Source organism: Denticeps clupeoides, chromosome 11 (assembly GCF_900700375.1).
Source record: "Denticeps clupeoides chromosome 11, fDenClu1.1, whole genome shotgun sequence".
In the NCBI taxonomy this organism is placed as follows: Eukaryota; Metazoa; Chordata; class Actinopteri; order Clupeiformes; family Denticipitidae; genus Denticeps; species Denticeps clupeoides.
Genome location: NC_041717.1, coordinates 3,909,774 through 3,929,320, shown reverse-complemented (window position 1 = coordinate 3,929,320; position 19,547 = coordinate 3,909,774). Strand labels below are relative to the sequence as shown.

At 41.9% G+C, this 19,547-nt stretch overlaps 1 protein-coding gene across 2 annotated transcripts; it reads left to right on the top strand.

The window, feature by feature from the left end:
- The first annotated feature begins 1,068 nt into the window (after positions 1-1,068).
- On the top strand, positions 1,069-7,712 carry lmbrd2a (LMBR1 domain containing 2a). 2 transcript variants are annotated; one of them, XM_028996013.1, is made up of 18 exons: positions 1,069-1,204; positions 1,479-1,664; positions 1,747-1,847; positions 1,945-2,043; positions 2,127-2,294; positions 2,391-2,601; positions 2,923-2,997; positions 3,080-3,193; positions 3,877-4,060; positions 4,501-4,682; positions 4,815-4,948; positions 5,077-5,182; positions 5,276-5,373; positions 5,657-5,760; positions 5,840-5,886; positions 6,142-6,250; positions 6,372-6,477; positions 6,860-7,712. In XM_028996013.1, the coding sequence occupies exons 2-18, from the start codon at positions 1,491-1,493 to the stop codon at positions 6,921-6,923; spliced, it is 2,076 nt and encodes a 691-aa protein (XP_028851846.1). In that variant the 5' UTR covers positions 1,069-1,204; positions 1,479-1,490; the 3' UTR covers positions 6,924-7,712. The 2 variants fall into 2 exon arrangements, with proteins under 2 accessions (XP_028851846.1, XP_028851845.1); XM_028996012.1 differs by lacking the exon at positions 6,860-7,712 and having other exon boundaries at positions 6,372-6,853.
- Positions 7,713-19,547: the final 11,835 nt, after the last annotated feature.

The following is a 19,547-nucleotide window of genomic DNA, read 5'->3' as shown; positions in this document are numbered from 1 at the left end:
AAAGTGAAATTCTAACACAGTTTTATGGATATTAGTTGTTTGGTTGAAAGAATTCAAGGTCACTGCCATTTCTAGATATCCGAATATTGTCTGAAAAACCTTTTGTGAGTTTTGTGAGTATGTGCATGTGCATATGTTTGTTAAAATGAAGAGTCTGATATGTACAGTACAGGCCAAAAGTTTGGACACACTTAACAAAAAGTGGAGACCTGGCCTCCACAGTCACCGGACCTGAAAACAAGTGCTAAACACCTCTGGGAACTCCTTCAAGAGTTGGTGTTGGAGAACCATTTCAGGTGACGACCTCTTGAAGCTCATCGAGAGAATGCCAAGAGTGTGCAAAGCCGTAATCAGAGCAAAGAAACTAGAATATAAAACATGTTTTCAATTTTTTCACCTTTTTTTGTTAAGTACATAACTCCACATGTGTTCATTCATAATTTTGATGCCTTCAGTGTGAATCTACCAACTTAAATGGTCATGAAAATAAAGAAAACACATTGAATGAAAAGGTATCCAAACGTTTGGCCTGTACTGTACCTTAAAAAACATCATTAATATATTCCTAGCCACAAGGAAATTAAATGCAATTATACTTTGGCAACACTACAATTTGACATCATTTGCATCTACAGATAAAGTTCAGATGGGTACAGTGAAAAAAACTATCTACCCGCTGTTCCTGGTGCTCTTCTTCAGACACCAGATGTTTGTTGTGTTAGATAGATCACATGTGTTGCATATTAAATGTGTTATGTATTAGAAAGTGTATGTTTTAAAGCATGTACTGCCACCTATAGACAACTACGCAGAACGTCCAGATGAAGTGTGCAAGGAGGCGCACGGACTGACTCCAGGCAAATGACTCCAGGAGATAAACTCTCAGCAGTTACGTTGTTAAACACAGTAAGCGCTGCGCATTTTGGACGCGAACAAACAGAGGCCATCACGAGTTTAATGTGGGCGTTGTTCAAATGCACTGGATTGCACAGCCTGCTGCTGACAAAGTCCCCCCTGTTACCCGAGAACCGCATTTCCCAGAATGCCTGCGCAAGCAGATGACGTTGGCGGAGAATGACGTCATGCATCAAAGGTTCCATTCACGTTTATAGTTGTTACATTTTGACGCGCAATGGCGTCCCGCGGGCGAAATTCGACTGCTGGATTTTTGCCGACGCGCTACCTCCACTGGATGTGAGAAAGTGTAAGAATTCCGCTCAGTCTTTTTAGAAAAGTTCTTCCCGTCCGTTGTGAAAATAGCCAATAGCAGTGGAGCTGCCGTAGGATACACAGCCTTCTAGAGGCTGTCTAGTCTATTTTTAACGTGATATGGGTGTTTCATCTATTATCGAGCTAAATCCTTATTACAATTCACTAGTGTTCACAACAATAACAGGTCAATACAGTGTTCCGTAATTCTCGTGTCATGACGAGTCCCCGGCGTCGTCTCAAGTGGTGGCCTGTGTTGTATGATGCAGCATGACGTGAGGATGAGCGGCGCAGCGCTTGTCGTTGAGGTGCTGGTGGCTTTCTTTCTGGCGCTGTTCCTTCTGCACCGCTATGGGGACTTCCGCAAGCAGCAGCGGATGGTGCTGTTCGCCACCCTGCTCGCCTGGTTCCTCTGTTTCTTGATCGTGTTCACGTTGCCCCTGGATGTCAGCACGGTAGGCGAAACGGTTCCCTCCTGCCCCATTCACATTAATAATCATGCCTTGTACCATTATGAATGATATCGCACTATTTCAGAGTGTCTACAACCAGTGCAATATTAACAGCGAAAAGGAGGTTACAACAGCCACTGAATATTCAGTTCATTCTCCAAACACTTCCGCTTCTCCTACAAAAAGGTCATTCATTTCTTTGGTTTCTATGAATGTTCAGGTTGTGTTCAACCCACTGTTCTAGACACGTTCTACCATCCTACCGTTCTTGGTCTTTCTCTAGGGCACCGAACGTGTGCATTAAACCATGGAGCTACATACCCGATGGGATCCTGCCAGTTTTCTGGAGAGTTGTGTACTGGACGTCCCAGTGCTTGACGTGGTGAGAAAATCTCAAGAATGATGGAAGATGCACACGAACGTAGCTTGCAGCTGCATCTAAGGAAGATGTTGTTTTGCACGCAGGCTCCTTCTGCCCTTTATGCAGTCCTATGCTCGCTCTGGAGGTTTTTCCATCTCCGGGAAGATCAAGACCGCTCTGATTGAGAATGCCATCTACTACGGCACATACCTGCTCATCTTCTGTTCTCTGCTCATCTATGTGGCTGTGAGCCCCAAACTCAACCTGTCGTGGTGAGTGCCACAGTTCATCTCCACAACATGATGTTTTTTTCAGGAATCTTCGACTGTGATGCTGAAAGGTGTGAGTGTGTGTGTGTGCCCTTTCAGGTCCCAGTTACAGGTGATTGGCATCACTGCCGCCAACACCTGGGGCTTGTTTCTTCTAGTGCTGTTGCTGGGATATGGACTGGTGGAGATCCCACGCTCCTACTGGAACGCCTCCTGTCATGGCTACTTGCTGGCCAAGACCTACTTTAAGGCAGCCAAGCTGATGAGTGAGAAAACGGATGCTGAGGAAAACCTGGAGGATGTCATGGAAGTGAGTGAGATCTTAAATGTTAACTGGCTGACTTCTCAGCAGGGTGTTCTGGGTTTTTGGATATAGATCCAAGGCCTGGCATGCTGCATAGTGGAACTGTCACATAGTGGTTCTTCATTTATGATTATGTGTAACATGCACTGTAAGAACCTGGTGACAATATCCTCCTAGCAGTGTACAGTCAGTGGGTATCAACCCAAAAGCACATTTTTCTTATATGTACATGCAGAGAGAGAACTTTCTGCGTAAACTATGTTTTTACTGCAGATCCATTTGGTATAAGTTGCAGCATGAGAATAAATGCATTCGTTTTTTTTGCAGGATGTTAGACATGCCAGTGAGGCTATCAAGTATAATCATCCACTGCGGAAGTGCATTGATACAGTTCTGAGGAAGGTATAGCAATCATTATTATGTAATCATAATTAGTAATACTCATCAAATGTAGGTGGTGGTGTCATGAATGGCTGTTTTACAGTGCCCAACAGAGTACCAAGAGAAAATGGGCCGGAACATGGATGACTATGAGGACTTTGATGAAAATCGGAACCCATGTCCCTGTAAAAAGAACCTTGTGAAGCTGCATAAGCAGGTATGGCGGAACTAAACTGTTTTGTGAAGTCAGCTCATAGAAAATAGTGAAAGTAAATGCATTTGCACACTCACTATGTAGCAAGAAGTAAAGAGCTATGTTGACTGGTTTTGTCAATGCGTGCAGTAATCAAAGATAAGGGAGTTATATTAGAAATTAAATATTAGAGTGTGTAATAAGGTAACATTTGCATTAAAATAATTGTGAAGTAAAAACAGTATTAAAAGATACCTCACCTTGCAAAGAGATGTAAGCAAAAATGTTTTTTGTATGTTATATAGATAGATAGATGTCTTTATTGTCACTATACAAGTACAGTGATCTAACGTTTGGAGCAAACCAGCAGATGCACATTTAAACTAGGGTTTTAATCAAAGATAAAGAAAAATATAAGTAGAATTAAATAAAACGTACAGTCTAGGATATTTACATGCACATGTAACATTTAAACAATGTTATAAAGTGACAACGTGCACGTGTGTGACATTGACAGTGCAAAATTGGGACACAGGCAGTGCAGGAGTAATCAAACAAACATCTTACTTGCACTAAAATCAGTGAAATTAGTAGTAAAGGTGCAGAGTAACAAATATGCAATCACTGCTTTGGTGATGTGCAAATAATGCAATAATATAAATCTGAAAATATGTCAATGAGTGGTCTGCGTGTTTTCTCCTGCCCAGGCGATATATGCTGTGCAGCGGCACAATCGAACTCAGGTCCAGTGGCAGATGCTCCTAGACGAGGCTTTTCATCTGGAGGACGTGGCTAAAAATGAGACCAGCGGCACACGCCACTTTGTCCACAGTTTCCCTTCTTCAGAGCCTGTGGGTTGGGTCAGTAGCTATGTGTACACACCTACTATAGGTGAGTCACCTACGCTAAATCCTTGAAATTTAACCTTGTAACCTTGGCCATTACAAACAAAATACTTCAGATTGCAGCAGCAAATAACAAAACCAAGAGTTCCATGCACATTTGAATGTACCATGTGGACTACAGGTTTAAAAGATCTGATTTCATTATGTCATTAAGCAGATTCATAATGATCGTTTGCAATTGGCAAACAGGTTAAGGGTGATTTGTGCAGGCTCACTAGATCCATCTGATGGTCAATGAGGGAAAAAACATGCTTCATAACTGTTGGTGTTGTAGCGTGTGAGGGAGGCCATCTGTTATTCTTCCCATATCTCATGAAACATTTCTAGCTAATCTCTGTTTGACATTTGTGATAAGGTGTGTGTGTGTGTGTGTGTGTGTGTGTTAAGAATTCCGTAATGAGATATTTCGCCTGCCTGTTGCTGCAGAGTGGTACTGGGAGTGTCTCCTGAGGCGGTGGTTCTACCGGGTGCTGGCCATCCTCCTCTCACTGTTTTCGGTGGTGGTGGTCTGGTCGGAGTGCACGTTCTTCAGCACACAGCCTGTCCTCTCCTTGTTTGCTGTCTTCATCCAACTGGCAGAGAAGGACTACAATTACCTATATATCGAGGTGATTTAAAAAAATATTATTGCAAACACAATATCATGTTCATCCTTTACATTTACAGCATCTGACAGTCCCTGTCAGATATATGGAAGTAAACGCCATTCTGCTGCACTGATCCACCATTTTGTCCCCTAGATGGCGTGCTTTGTCACAATTTTTTTCCTCTGTTACTGCGTGTACTCCACTGTGTTCCGAATCCGAGTGTTCAACTACTACTACCTGGCACCGCATCACCAGACAGATGCCTACAGCCTTCAGTTCAGTGGCATGTACGTTTGCTCAAGTCTTGCTCTGATATTCATCCTAAAGTATCAGAGTGAGGCCCAAATCTAGCTCTTTTTATTGGTGAATTCTTAGACTTTTCTTAAACTTTTCATTTTTCATTCTCCATATGAAGGTTGTTCTGTCGATTAACTCCGCCACTCTGCCTCAACTTCCTTGGTCTAATTCATATGGACTCGACCATCTCCCACCAGCAGAGACAGCAGACAGCCTACACATCGGTACGATCAGCAGCAAAAAGCACAGACACCTCATCAAGAGAGCGAAAGTGCAAGAATACTGCAGTCACCAGCTACTTGTTTCTTTGCTCCCAGATCATGGGATCCATGAAGGTCCTGTCATTTATTGCAAATGGCTTCTACATTTATTATCCAATGCTGGTTTTGCTGTTGTGTATTGCAACCTATTACAGGTAAGTTTGTTCTGGTTATGCACTCACTTTACCAATGCACACTGAATGACAAATTGTTTCTCGTAACACTGCTGTAGTGGAATTGCACTTGATGGTTTTGTCTGTGATTCAGAAGTACAATTGTGTGTACAACTTATTCTACTGTGTATTCAATTTGCACTTGGTTGGGTGAAAACCCGTATTTTGTTGTATGTGTAATTTGAGCCTGGAAAGAAACATGTATATAGGGGCAAGATGGGATATCTTTGCTCCTGTATTCACTTGCTGTATCTCTTGCTTACAGCCTTGGCACACGTTGCCTCAACATCCTTGGGTTTCAGCAGTTTATTGGCGAAAACCACATGACCTCTGACCTGGTAGATGAAGGCCGAGAGCTGATCCGCAGAGGTGCAGACATCTCGCTGCGTACGAGTTTGTTCCTGATGTGGTTCGAGTGGTTTGTAAAGGACACTGTTTTTCCCTGCAGAGAGAAGAAAACGGCAGAGGACCGACGATGGAGAGAACCGCAGAAGAGTATGTGTCCTCGTTTCTGAGATGCTTGGATGTCTTGTCTTGTAGCTGACCATGTATTTGACAGTGTTGTCCTCCCGCAGGGAGGGGGAAAGGAACCCTTTGTGCTTTTATTTAGACTTCTCAACACATGTCCAGAAATGATTATACTGAAATATGCTGTGGCTCCAGGAAAGGAAATGGATGTTATCTTGATTTGAATCAGTTTGTCGGTGTTAGGACTTGGTTGTAAAGTTATACCACTGCTTGTTCGTACAGGACTGGAGAGAGCAATACAGAGAGCGAAGAGAAAAATACATGGGCAGGAACAGGAATGCCTATTCCGAACTGAAGGAGAGCCATGACAGTGCTGTGAACAGCAGCACATGTGAGTACAGGGTCTGACAAAGTGAAAAGCTTTGCTTTGTCTATTGTGTTCTGATGTCTGATATGATTCATCCCAAATATATTAGTAAAGATGAGGAAAATGTGTGTCTATGTGTGGACAGTTGCTCCAAGCTCTGGGAGAGACATAAGTGACCATGCCGAACTTCTGCAGGATGTCGAACCTTTAGACTTCAATGGTGAAGATACCCCAGACTCTGAGGACAGGAGGTACAAATATCTACATTTATTATTCAGGGGTGTCAAAATAAACATGTTAATTGTTGATTTGTTTATAAATATGTTGTGTGTTTAAAAAACAAACAACAATTAACAAAACTGCACTATGTATTTCTTTTGACTGACCTATAACACAGATTTCATCCTAGCCAGAGATAATCTGTACATAAAGATGGAGACAGAGAGGAAAGAAGTCTTAGGGATGATTCAGATGATGAATCTTTTGCATGTGCAGTTTGTTTATTTTCATTAGTTCAATTCATTGACAGCCATAAGAAAATATATTATGTAATTTGACATTTCTCAATCCCCACATACAAAATGATGTCATGTTTTTTTATGAATTCACTTGTCTGTTGCTTGTGTTTCCCAGATTCACTGGAGGTCGTTATTTGTCCACGTCCCTGTCTCGAGGTCGTATATTTGATGATGTGTGAGACACATAACTCTGAGAGAGCAAGAATGATGTATACATATTTTTTTAACATTCTGACACTTGACTCACACTTTTGATTTTTCCAGCTTTTTTTTGTGTGTTATTCCTCAGTGTGAACATGTTTTTATTTTGTTTGAAACTATTTATTAGGGTTTAGGGTATTTTAATTTCAAATATGTAAAAAATTGGCAGATATGCTCACAAATATCAAGATATCTCTGGTTGCTGTTAGAATGGGAATACATTTCTGAAAAATCTAATTTTCTATCAATATAAACAGAACCAAAGACTAAATATGAACATGTACCAGCACTACAGATTATACAGGATTAATGATTTCATACAGAGCTCCCCAGGAATGGTTTAGATTTGAAAATATTTTTTGTGAATACTTTTCACAGTATTACGTTTGAAAATGAAGGATAGTTGAATATCACATTTGTTATTGCATTTTTAATGTTTCTCATGTCCCTAATTGTTCTCAGTAGTGGATATTCTAGACTGGTTAAACTCTCTGACCTCAGGGATTACGTTTTACACCTTGTTTTGTGGTAAAAGTAGCAGTGTATAAAGTGAACTCTCACTGTACCAGAGAGGGATTCTGGTGCCTTGAACATGGGGTTTCTTTTATGAACGGCCTCATTAGAATCTCTCGCAATTTTATTACTCCGGAGTTATCCATTTTCATTTACAGCAGTTGACACAGTTCTGTCCCTTAATTTGCAGCATTAACTGTATATATTTATTTAAAAAAAAGAAATGTTCAAATAAACTATTTCTGTATGTCGCAGAAATTATCCTGCTCTTTGATTGACCATGAAATGTTCCACACCAAAGTATGAGAAGATGCAGAACAATGCTCAACAAACAGCCAACACGCACAATGCTTCACTGAAATCTTTTGTTTTGTGTTAATGTATAAAAGCTCCAAACATACTGCATTATAATGCACACTAAGTGTGCATATAGCATCTGTTTTGTTATGCGAGTATATTTGTTATGTGCAGAAAAAGGGTCACATGCAACTTTTTGGCGGGCTAATAAAATCAGTATTACAAATACATTCTGATCTCAGCACTTCTCAACAAATGATTAGTTGCGGTGGCAGAGGGGACAAGAGAGGATTGCAGGTGAGAGACGTGGAACACCAGGGTGATGCGCATTGTGCGCGGAATGGCCACCTGGTACGCCACAGGGTTGCGTCGAGTCACCTGGAAAGGACCAACAAAGCGGGGTCCCAGTTTTCGGGGGCTTGACGACATGGGCAGTCCTCATGTGGAAACCCAAACCATTTACATAATTTATCTGACGGCCTTATCAAAGTCGGCTGCTTACTGCTGGCACCAGTCCCTCGATCGTGGATGTGGGGAACCAGGTGGGTTTGAGGCCAGTGACCACCTCGAAGAAGGGAGAACGCGCCGTGGCCGAGGAACAGTCTTGGTCCACGCGAGCTCATTGTAAAAAAAGACCATGTGGTGTGAGAGAGAACAGAGTGTATAAAAACTCTTTCTCCCTCCACACAAAGCACTGTATGCAACCACTCCAATTGGATGTTACCTGGCAGAAAGAGGCATGGCACAATAGAGGTTAAAAATGAACAGTTTCTAATTTATTAACACCGGTAAATAATTATTGTAGTTACATGTGAATATTGAATGTAAAAAGGTACCAATGTTACAGGGAAAAAAAAATGAGAAGAAAGAGTAAAGGGGGAGAGAGAGAGAGAAAAGCCATGAGAAAAAATGGGATAAGAGAAAAAGACTCAGAAGCCTTCTGGCTTCCGATGGAAAAACCCCTGAGCTAGGAAGCTCAGTCCCTTTTTCCACATGTGAGCAGACCTTTATACCCCTGGCCTACAGGAAGTTGTCACTGACCAATCAGAACCTGTTGTTTCTGATGTCACGCCCCCGGTGCCTCCCATTTGGGGAAGACAAAGAGAGTGGGCGGTCCTGACGGCTGACACTTCACACGTTCACACGGTCAGATAGGATGTCTACTGGGGACCCAAGCTTCCGCAACACTTCCTGGAGGATGATGCCGACGGTCTGGGCAGCGACGGGGAGTCCAGGAAGTAAGAGTCTTGTGACAAAATCCATGGAGACATGGGACCACGGGCGATGGGGGTGAGGTAGTGGAAGGAGAAGGCCTTGTGGTCTCTGGGTGTCGGCCTTGTGTGAGGCGCAGGTGGAACAGGCAGCGACATATGCCTTTACGTCCGTGGCAAGACCTGGCTACCAAAACGTCTGGCGTATGTTGGTCAGGGTCCGCTGACGTCCGGGGTGTCCGGCCAGAGGTGTGTCTTGCCCCCATTGTAGGACGCGTAGACAGAGAGGGGGTGAGACATACGTGAGTTTGGGAGGTACTGTTTTGGGTGGGGGGAGGTGTGCGTGGTCTGCAATACCTTCTTGCATGAGGGACCAGTGCACGGGTGCTAGTAGGAAGGGCTGTGAGAGGATGGGGAGATTGTCCTCAGCCTGCAGGACATATCGGCGGGACAGGGCATCAGCTTTAACGTTTTTGGTGCCAGTGATGTAGGACAAAGTGAATTCAAAGCATGTGAAGAATATGGCCCATCGTGCATGCCGTGGATTAATGCGATTAGAGTTCTGAACCTCGGGTGAGCGGGGGCGTTTTCTGAACGTCGTGGTCTTGGTCAGAGTTCACGTTCCTAAGTCTAGGGGTCTAAGAAACGCAACAAGGGTGTGGAGAGGAGGTGGTCCGCTGTTACACACACAACCAAACAAACAGTGCTTTTATTTACAGTGAGCTAACAGGTACAATAAAACAGAGGACGCAGCACAGCTAACCAATATTAAAACTGCCTAAAGGAAGGGATGGTCCAGGGGTTGAATAACGCAGGTTACGTGCTCTCCCCCTGTGTCATTCACCTTACTTCCGGGTGTGTGAAGAAGAGAGAGGCTGACAGCGAGGAGGAAGACATCTACACAATGGTAAGCTGGTAGAAGAGGGCGTCTGGGGAAGAGGGCAGCTAAGAGGCAGCGAGGTAACAGTAATTTAATGTACACTATTCACACATATCGTGGTAAAAAAAAAAACATGAGTTCCTCCCTCCATGTTTGTTTTTTTCCCAGGACGTTTTTATCAGAACCTGGATCGATCTTTTGCTTACGAAACCTGGAACAAACTTACAAGATCTCAATGAAGTTAGTTTGGACTTTTAAAAAAATATTTCTTGCCTCGTGTTTTTTTTTAATGCAGAGTGAATTCACTTAAAGTCAGTTTTGCCAAATGGACAACTTGTAGTCAACTGAAGTGTTTGAATTGGCAAATAAATAGAATAGGGTTTGTAGCACTAAATTGGATTTCTGAGCGATTCCGAATTGATTACATTTCCAACCAATTGAACCAACGATTGACTGTTATTAGTTGCGCTAACACGGATGAATCTCAGCGATTCAGAATTGACTGGCTGCCGCTAACCCATCTGTGAGCGATTTAGATTCAGAAGGTGCAAAGAAACTTTATGGTACTTTAAAACTGAGGAGAATGGTTATAAACTCTCTCTCTTTACACACAAAAGCACTGTATTCAAACCACTTCAACATGATGTTACCTGGCAGAAAGAGGCATGGCTTAATAGAATAAAGGATGAACAGTTCCTTATTTATTAACACCGGTAAATTATTATTGCAGTTACGTGTGAATATTGTATGTAAAAAAGCTACCAATGTTACAGAGAAAACCAAAATGAAAAGAAAGAGTAAAGGGAGAGAAAGAGCCATGAGAAAAATAGGTAAAATAGGAAAGACTCAGTTACTGATGGGAAGATTTCCCTCAGTTCCCGATAGAAAAGAAAAACCAGAAAGCCCCTAACCACAAGTGAACAATCCTTTATACACCTGACCTATAGGAAGCTGTCACAGGCCAATCAGAACCTGTTTCTGACGTCACGCCCCCGATGTCTCCCGTATGGGGAGGACAAAGAGAGCAGGCGATCCTGACAGCACCTTTGGCTCGGTGGGGGAGGGCCGCCAAATACTGCAATGCCGTCCGACAAAGACATGTAAAACGAAAGTGTTGAACCTCCACGCAAAACAAAAACGCAGAAACGCCACATGGCCCTGAGACGTCCCATCTTACAGTACTAATGTTTTTTTTTTTTTATGATTTATGTGTAAAAACACATTAATCATTAAACCAATTACTACAATAAAGCGTAGATAACTCAAAGGATCTCCGACTCATTCGTTATTTAGTTTCCACACCACTCTTTAAATAATTAAACTAGTATGTTCTTCAACATCTTCTATATTGTAGTCAGGTGTTGGTGACAATGATCGATTACAGGCTAAGACATTCCTTTTCAGTTAAGGCAATCAGGATCTGGTCTGGGGAAAGTACATATTCTCATTTTGCCCCAGGGAGTACGACACCACTGGTGACACCACTTTGCTTCCAAAACCTAGAACAAACTTTCAAAATCTTAACAAAGTTAGTTCAGACTTTTAAAAAATAATACATGCCTTGTCTGTAACTCATCATGTGTGTGTTTGTATTGAACGCGAGGTTGGTGAAACAACATTCCCAGTTTTCCCATGACCAGATGGCCCAGAGGTTGCATTTCCCACCGTGTACTCGCTAGCAAGCGAGAGACTCTGCGTTATCCTCAACAACACCAACATTGACTGGGAAGACGCTGCTGATGACGTCACCGATGACTACGCTTACTAGGGGGTTGAATGACGCAGGGTTACGAGCTCTCTACCTTTTTGGTAATACATGAGACACTCTCTGCTTTTTTCCCGGGAAATTTTTATACAAACCCGGATAGATCTTTTGCCCTTTGAAACCTGGAAGAAACTTTTTTTTAACAAAGTTAGTTTGGAATAATACCTGCCTTGTCTGTAACTAAAACACTGTGTGTGTGTGCGTGTGTGTGTTTGTTTTGAACGCCACCTGAACAGCCACCTGCCTCCTCCCAAAACATGATCACTTTCATAGCAGCTGCCTTGTATTTCGGCAGGAATGGGTAAAAAAAAATAGGAGCCAAGTCTTCTTTGTTGCCCTGTGCACACAAATTAATGTTTTTTTTTTACAAAACCAGTGTTTAGATTCTATTAAGCCTGTTGTCACAAGAGAATGAGTTTTCGAACTGTGAAATTACCACATCAAACGTGACGTGGTAACATGGATGCAGCTATTTAACTGAATAAACAGTTGGTAAACACAAGTACATCTTATTAAACATAATTTATTTTCATCACCAATTATCATAGTAGAACAGCTTTCTCAAGCATTTTGGAAACAGGAGATGAGTCCCTGGTCTAACGCGCCACCTGGCTTGAGAATAGTCATTATTTGGGTAGCACACATATTCTTAATGCCTTCGGCAGAATTCAAATGAGCCATTTTAATCTAGATTAAATCCAAGATTACAATGAGATCATGCCCACCTCTAATCATAATACAGTCAGTTTTACCAAATAGACAACTTTGAGTGGACTGAAGAGTTTGAATCAAAGGAATCGACAAAGTAACAGAATTGATTTCATAATTACTAATTCTGATTTCTGAGCAATTTTGATTATTTTTTCAACATCAGAAACCGACAATGAAATCACTGTGATTAGTAGCGCTAATATAAATCTCAATTATTCGGATTAGACTGACTCATGTTAGTATTGCTAACCAATCTGTGAGCGGTTCACTTTATGGTATTTGTTGTTTTAATGATTTATGTGTAAAAACACATTAATCATAAATACAATTAGTCAGGTGTTGGTGACACTGTGTGAATACAGGTTAAGACAATCATTTTCAGTTAAAACCATCAGGATCTGGTCTGGGGAAAGTACATATTCTCATTTTGCATAAGGGTGTATTTATCAATTAGGGCCCTGAACTTCAAGCTGTTTTCTCACTGGTAACTGAACCAGTTTCAGTTCCTCCTACAGCACCCAGATCCTCATGGACTGTCTCTCTGGGCTGTTCCCCCCGTTTCAGGAATGCAAACATCTGATTATGTATTTTCTGCTGTGTTCTTAACATCGGGCAGCAGTTCAGACTTCACTGTTGCATCTAATTCTTTATTTATATTTATATCTGTCTTATTTTCCATATTTTTAAAAGAATTCTAGAATTTTATCACTTAAATAATTGAGTATGAGACTGGCTCCGCCCACATGAGCGGTCTAACTTCAAATCTGCAGAGAAAGACTTTTTTTTACATTCAGTTCTTTATTATTCTCTCTTTTTTTAGATTTCTTCCTTTGCTATTTACATTTTATTGTTGATTATTGATTATTGTTCATGAAAGGTCTAACTGCACCTGGTCCATCCCAGCTGAAACCGCGATGTTCTGACGCGATCTTGCTTTTTGTACAGAATACACTTTGCACAGAAAATCTCTTGGGTGTCAGCTCATCGTTTGTGGTTCAAGAAACGAAATCCACAACGCAGAAGAAGAACCGCTACACTATGATGACTTTCACCTTGATATTTTAGCGCGGATGTATACCTAGCCGAATTGCACTGTAGGGGGCGAGAACGAGTCTTCCAACTGTGAAATTACCACATCAAACGTGACGTGGTAACATGGATGCAGCTATTTAACTGAATAAACAGTTGGTAAACACAAGTACATCTTATTGAACATAATTTATTTTCATCACCAATTATCATAGTAGAACAGATTTCTCAAGCAGTTTGGAAACAGGAGATGAGTCCCTGGTCTAACGCGCCACCTGGCTTGAGAATAGTCATTATTTGGGTAGCACACATATTCTTAATGCCTTTGGCAGAATTCAAATGAGCCATTTGAATTTAGATTAATGTTGATTACTCTAGATAAATCTAGATTAATTCCAAGATTACAATGATATTAATCTAGATTAAGAAAATTAATCTATGCCCACCTATAATCATAATACAGTAGATTTGCCAAATAGATAACTTTGAGTGGACTGAAGAGTTTGAATCAAAGGAATTGACAAATTAACAGAATTGGTTTCGTAATTACTAACTCAGATTTCTGTGCAATTCCGATTATATTTTCCACATCAGAAACCGACAATGAAATCACTGTGATTAGTAGCGCTAATACGAATCTCAATGATTCGGATTAGACTGGCTCAGGTTAGTAGTGCTAACCAATCTGTGAGCGATTCACTTTATGGTATTTGTTGTTTTAATGATTTATGTGTAAAAACACATTAATCATTAAAACAATTAGTCAGGTGTTGGTGACACTGCGTGAATACAGGTTAAGACAATCATTTTCAGTAAAAAACCATCAGGATCTGGTCTGGGGAAAGTACATATTCTCATTTTGCATAAGCGTGTATTTATCAATTAAGGCATGGAACTTCAAGCTGTTTTCTCACTGGTAACTGAACCAGTTTCAGTTCCTTCTACAGCACCCAGATCCTCATGGACTGTCTCTCTGGGCTGTTCCCCCGTTTCAGGAATGCAAACATCTGATTATGTATTTTCTGCTGTGTTCTTAACATCGGGCAGCAATTCAGACTTCACTGTAGTATCTAATTCTTTATTTATATTTATATCTGTCTTATTTTCCATATTTTAAAAAGAATTCTAGAATTTTTATCGCTTAAATAATTGAGTATGAGACTGGCTCCGCCCACATGAGCGGTCTAACTTCAAATCTGCAGAGAAAGACTTTTTTTTACATTCAGTTCTTTATTATTCTCTCTTTTTTTAGATTTCTTCCTTTGCTATTTACATTTTATTATTGATTGATTATTGATTATTGTTCATGAATGGTCTAACTGCACCTGGTCCATCCCAGCTGAAACCAATTAGGCTTGTACCAGGACTCCATAAGAACCGTTAGGCAGCACCCAGTAGGTGCTGCTACATTAACTGATGCTTGCTAACCTTGTGTAGGTTTTGTTTTCAGTTCTTGTGTTATATGACACAGGCCTTTGGGTTTGCTTTTGTTGGTTCCATCTTTTCTGTTTTAGACCCCACCCGTGTGAGGGGGTCGCTTCGCGGCGAAGCTTGCCATGGAAAGGGGGCGGGCCAAGGGTGATCCACGAAACCCAGAAGTGGACGATAGGTGAGCGGAAGACGTCGTCAGAAGCGACAAGGTAGATGAGCAGATTGCGGAGAGGTTGCACTCCCCACCTTGCAAGCGAAAGACTCTACGCTATCCTAAACAATGGCAACATGGACTGCTGATGACGTCAGCGATGACTGCGCTGAGTGGGGGGGTTCTAGGTGCGTAAAGAAAAGAGAGAGAGGCTGACAACGAGGAAGGAGACGGCTACACAGTGATAAGCTGGGGGAAGACTGTGATGCCGGCCCTGTCTCTCGCGGGTAACACGCCTCTCCATGTCCTGTCGCAGACACGCCACCGCTGTGCACAGATGTTCCCCAGCTGGGCCGCAGCATGGTAACAGTACCCCTTGTCCACTGCAGAAGAGCATCTGTTTTCAATAATTCAATGTACACTATTCACACATATTGCGGTAAAAAAAAAAAATTGTGGAAAACTGTGAGTCCTTTTTTCTTCCCCAGGAGGTTTTTATCCAAACCTGAATGGATCATTTCCAAAACCTCAAACAAACCTACAAGATCTTAAAATATCTTTTAAAAAAATATTTCTTGCCTGTTCTGTTACTCATCACTGTGTGTGTGTTTAAATTTTGAACGTGAGGCTGGTAAAACAACATTCCCAGTTTTCCCACATTCCTTAATTAATTCAACTAATTGTCAAATCAATGTACTTGTGTTTTGGATCCTCTTCCTACAAGATTCCTTAAACAAGTAGCACCCGATGTTATAAATGCTATCCTTAAAATTATTCATTCGTCACCATGTACCACGTCAGGTTTCCAATTATAGATCGATATCCAACCTTCCTTTCATATAGAAAATGTTAGAAAAAGTCATAGCCCAGCAGCTGTGTGTGTACCTAGACAGCAACCACATTCATGAAGTATATCAGTCAGGATTTAGACCTCATCATAGCACTGAGACAGCGCTGGTTAAAGTGGTTAATAAACTGCTGTTGGCCTCAGGGCCACTGCTTGTCCGGCTTGATTGATCATGCTATTCTCTTTGACAGGTTACAGAATGTTGTTGGGATTAAGAGAATTGCCCTCGTATGGTTCAGAACATATTTGACTGATCAGTATCAGTCTGTGATTTGTCTTCACATAATAAAGTATGGTTCCACAAGGTTCCATCTTCGTTCCGTTGATAATATTCTTAGCAAAAAAAGTATATTCTTATACTTTTAGGTTACATCATTCAAAAACATGGTATCAGCTTTCACTGCTATGCCAACAACACACAGTTGTATTTATCAGCAATGCCAGATGAGAGGGAGCAGCTGAACAAAATAGAGAAATGTCTGAAGGGCATGGATGCTCACCAACTTTCTTCTGTTAAACATGGACAGATGCTCTATACTACCATTTGAACTTTACCACCACAACAACTGTAGGACTTTTTCTCTTCATGGATTAATCATGTGACGTCCCGTGGCAGACTATGGGTGTGTTCTGTTTGTGTGTCTCTCTCTCTGTAATGTTGCAGGGTGGCTCCTCATCAGTACATGATTGTACTCCTCCCACTTCCTGCCATGATTGGCGGGCTGTAATAGGGAGGAGGACTCAAAATGGCATCAGCTTTGGGACAAGAGGAGGATGTGGTGTGAGGAGAGGGTGTTGTTGGTGAAGTGGAAAGAGTGTTGGTGTGAAGCAAGAAGGAAGTGCTATTGTGACCAGAAAACAAGAATAACTTAGACTGCCCAGACCTGTTTTGTGTGTGTTTTGTTGTTTCAATGTCCTTGTTTGCAATAAACAATTAGCCATAAGTGTTGTCATGTCGTTTTGGAGTTTCTGCTTTTATCCCGGACGAGCCCCCAAAATTTGTCCATGTCCCTGGTCTAGTCCGGGATTTCCTATCGTATTCCTATTGTAGTTGGGTCTGTGTAGTGTTTTTTATTGTTTTGGTGGGTTCACCAAGTATTTCAATTTATATTTTGCTGTGGGGGTAGAATTACTGGTCACTATGGCTACAATTTTTGAGGGTTTTGTTGAGTTCCCTTCCGACAAGATGTTAGAAGAGATAACAAAGCAGCAGCTATTGGGTGTAGTTGACTTCTATGGCATTCCCATTGCCAGCGCCGATAGAAAGTTGAGAGCCTCGTTTAAAGGAAATATCACTGCAAGAGAAGCAGATGCAGCTTGAAACAGCAAAACTGTGGGCTGACAGAGAAGCTTGTGGGCTGCGTGAGAAGGAACTGGCGCATCAGCTAAAACTCAAGCCATTGGAAGAACGTGATCGTGAACGCCAGTTTGAGCGTGAACGTCAAGAGCAAGACTTCGAATTAAAACGTCTCGAACTTGAATTGGCTTCCAATTTTCTGAGAACGAGGTGGAAAAATATTTTAGTCATTTTGAATGGGTAGCAACAACTTTACAGTGGCCTAAAGTTGTTTGGATGCTGCTACTGCAGTGTGTTCTTGTGGGGAAGGCTCAGGAAGTTTACTCTTCCCTTTCTGTGCAACAGAGCTCTGACTATGATGTGGTAAAGACTTCAATTCTGAATGTGTACGAACTTGTGAATTAATCCTTTTGGAAGAATTTAAAAATTTCATCCCAGAAGCTGTTGGCACTCATCTGAATGACCAGAAAGTGTCAACGCTGGCGCAGGCAGCCGTCTGCGCAGATGAATTCGTGCTTACTCATAAAGTTGTGTTTTATTCAGTCTCACGAAAACCAGATCGGGATGTGAGTTTCCGACGGGATTGGAACGTATTTCGATCTTCGCCCGTTTCCTTTAGTAATGGTCTCACATGTTTTTATTGTCACGAGACCGGCCACCTCATCGCTAAATGCCCAAAACTTTTAAAGAAGCACGGTTCACCTCCAAAATCCTCACCAAAAGGGGTTTGGTTTGTTCAGTCTGCTGTGAGTGTCCCCACTATTGTTGATCCTGTTTATGAACCTTTTGTGCTTGCTGGTACAGTTTACAAGACAGCAGTGCGGCGCGGTCTTTTGTTTTAGCAAATATCTGGCCCTTTTCTGATTAAACGTTTTGTGGCTCTTATGTATTGGTGCGGGGTATTGAATTAGGCATCGTTAAGGTGCCACTGTACGTTGTAAACCTGCACTGTGCTTTATTTTCAGGTTTGTGCAAAGTCGCAGTGCGACCCAAACTGCCTATGCAGGGATTTGAATTTATTCTTGGGAACGATTTGGCTAGAGGGAAAGTTCTTCCCCTTCCGGAGGTCATCGATAACCCTACGGTTCCACCCTCTTCAGTGGTGCCGGGTTCTGAGTCCGTTTTTCCTGCTTGTACAGTCACCTGAGCGCAGAGTACGGCTGATTTGTGCGATACATTTATGGCTGTTTCTGACCCTCTGGTCTCCTGTGAAGTGCCATCAGACGGCGGAGTGGTGGAGGGAGCACTGCGGACGTGCGCTGTTAATGTCCATGATGATGAGACAATGTCGCTGCCTGTAAGTAAAACGCTTATATCACAGGAGCAGCGAAAAGACTCTACTTTAACGCAGTGTCGTTTGGCTGTTGTTGAGAAGGCCAACATAAATGCAAACTCGGTGGCCTTTTTCTGGGATAAAGGGATTTTGATGAGGAAGTGGACTCCTCCAACTGCTGATATAGGTTTGAATTCAGTATATTCTGGACTTATTATTATATCATCCCCAACCCTGCACTGACACCATTTGCAGGCTCACTCTACCCTGGAAGGGGGTCCCTTTCTGTATCACTCCTTCCCAAGGTTTCTTCCTTTCTTTTTTTTTTGTGTGGAGTTTTTCCATGTGTGCAGAAGGGTCAAGTGTGGGGGGTGTCAACTGTAGGGCCTGTCAAAGCCCATTGAGACGTACTGTATGTGATTTTGGGCTATAGAAGAAATAAATGTTGTTGTTTGTTCCTCTTGAGTTTCGGTCTCATGTACTGTGTTTAGGGCATGACAACGTGATGTCTGGACACTTAGGAGTAACGAAAACATATAACCGTATTTTGCGCCATTTCTTTTGGCCTGGGTTGAAATCCGATGTTGCTCAATATTGTCATTCTTGTCATGTTTGTCAGTTGGCTGGTAAACTGAACCAGTCAATTCCGCCCGCGCCACTCTGTCCTGTGCTTGTCCTAACCGAACCATTTTCTAGGATAATTGTGTTGGTTCACTTCCTCGTACCAAAACGATAATGTGGGAGGCAGTGGTGGCCTAGCGGGTAAGGAATCGGACCCGTAATCAGAAGGTTTTAGGATTGTGACCAGAAGACAAGAATAACATAGACCTCTTTTGTGTGTTTTGTTGTCCTTGTTTGTAATAAACGGTTAGCCATAAGTGTTGTCGCGTTGTTTTGGAGTTTCTCCCTCCCGCGCCACAAACACGCACCAACACACACTGATAGGTTTCATCTCAAAACACGCCTCCCCATACATAAGGTAGTAATAATAAATGCAACACATGGACAAATCTACATTCATTAGCATATAGATTTACTTTTGGGCGAGTTTATAGCATTTGTTGTACATCACAGCGACACAGGCTTGCACATGCATTGCACACACATGCACTAATACAAATTCTCTCTCTCTCTCTCTCTATCTATTTTGCACATAACATTGCACATAGACAAACATTCTACCTACTTACCTCACCT

Bases quoted from the DNA above. Each gene is read 5' to 3' on its own strand.
- lmbrd2a (XM_028996012.1), top strand. From the start codon at position 1,491: ATGAGCGGCGCAGCGCTTGTCGTTGAGGTGCTGGTGGCTTTCTTTCTG. The intron at 1,665-1,746 runs GTAGGCGAAACG...GCACTATTTCAG, and splicing joins TGCCCCTGGATGTCAGCACG to AGTGTCTACAACCAGTGCAA. The intron at 3,194-3,876 runs GTATGGCGGAAC...TCTCCTGCCCAG, and splicing joins TTGTGAAGCTGCATAAGCAG to GCGATATATGCTGTGCAGCG.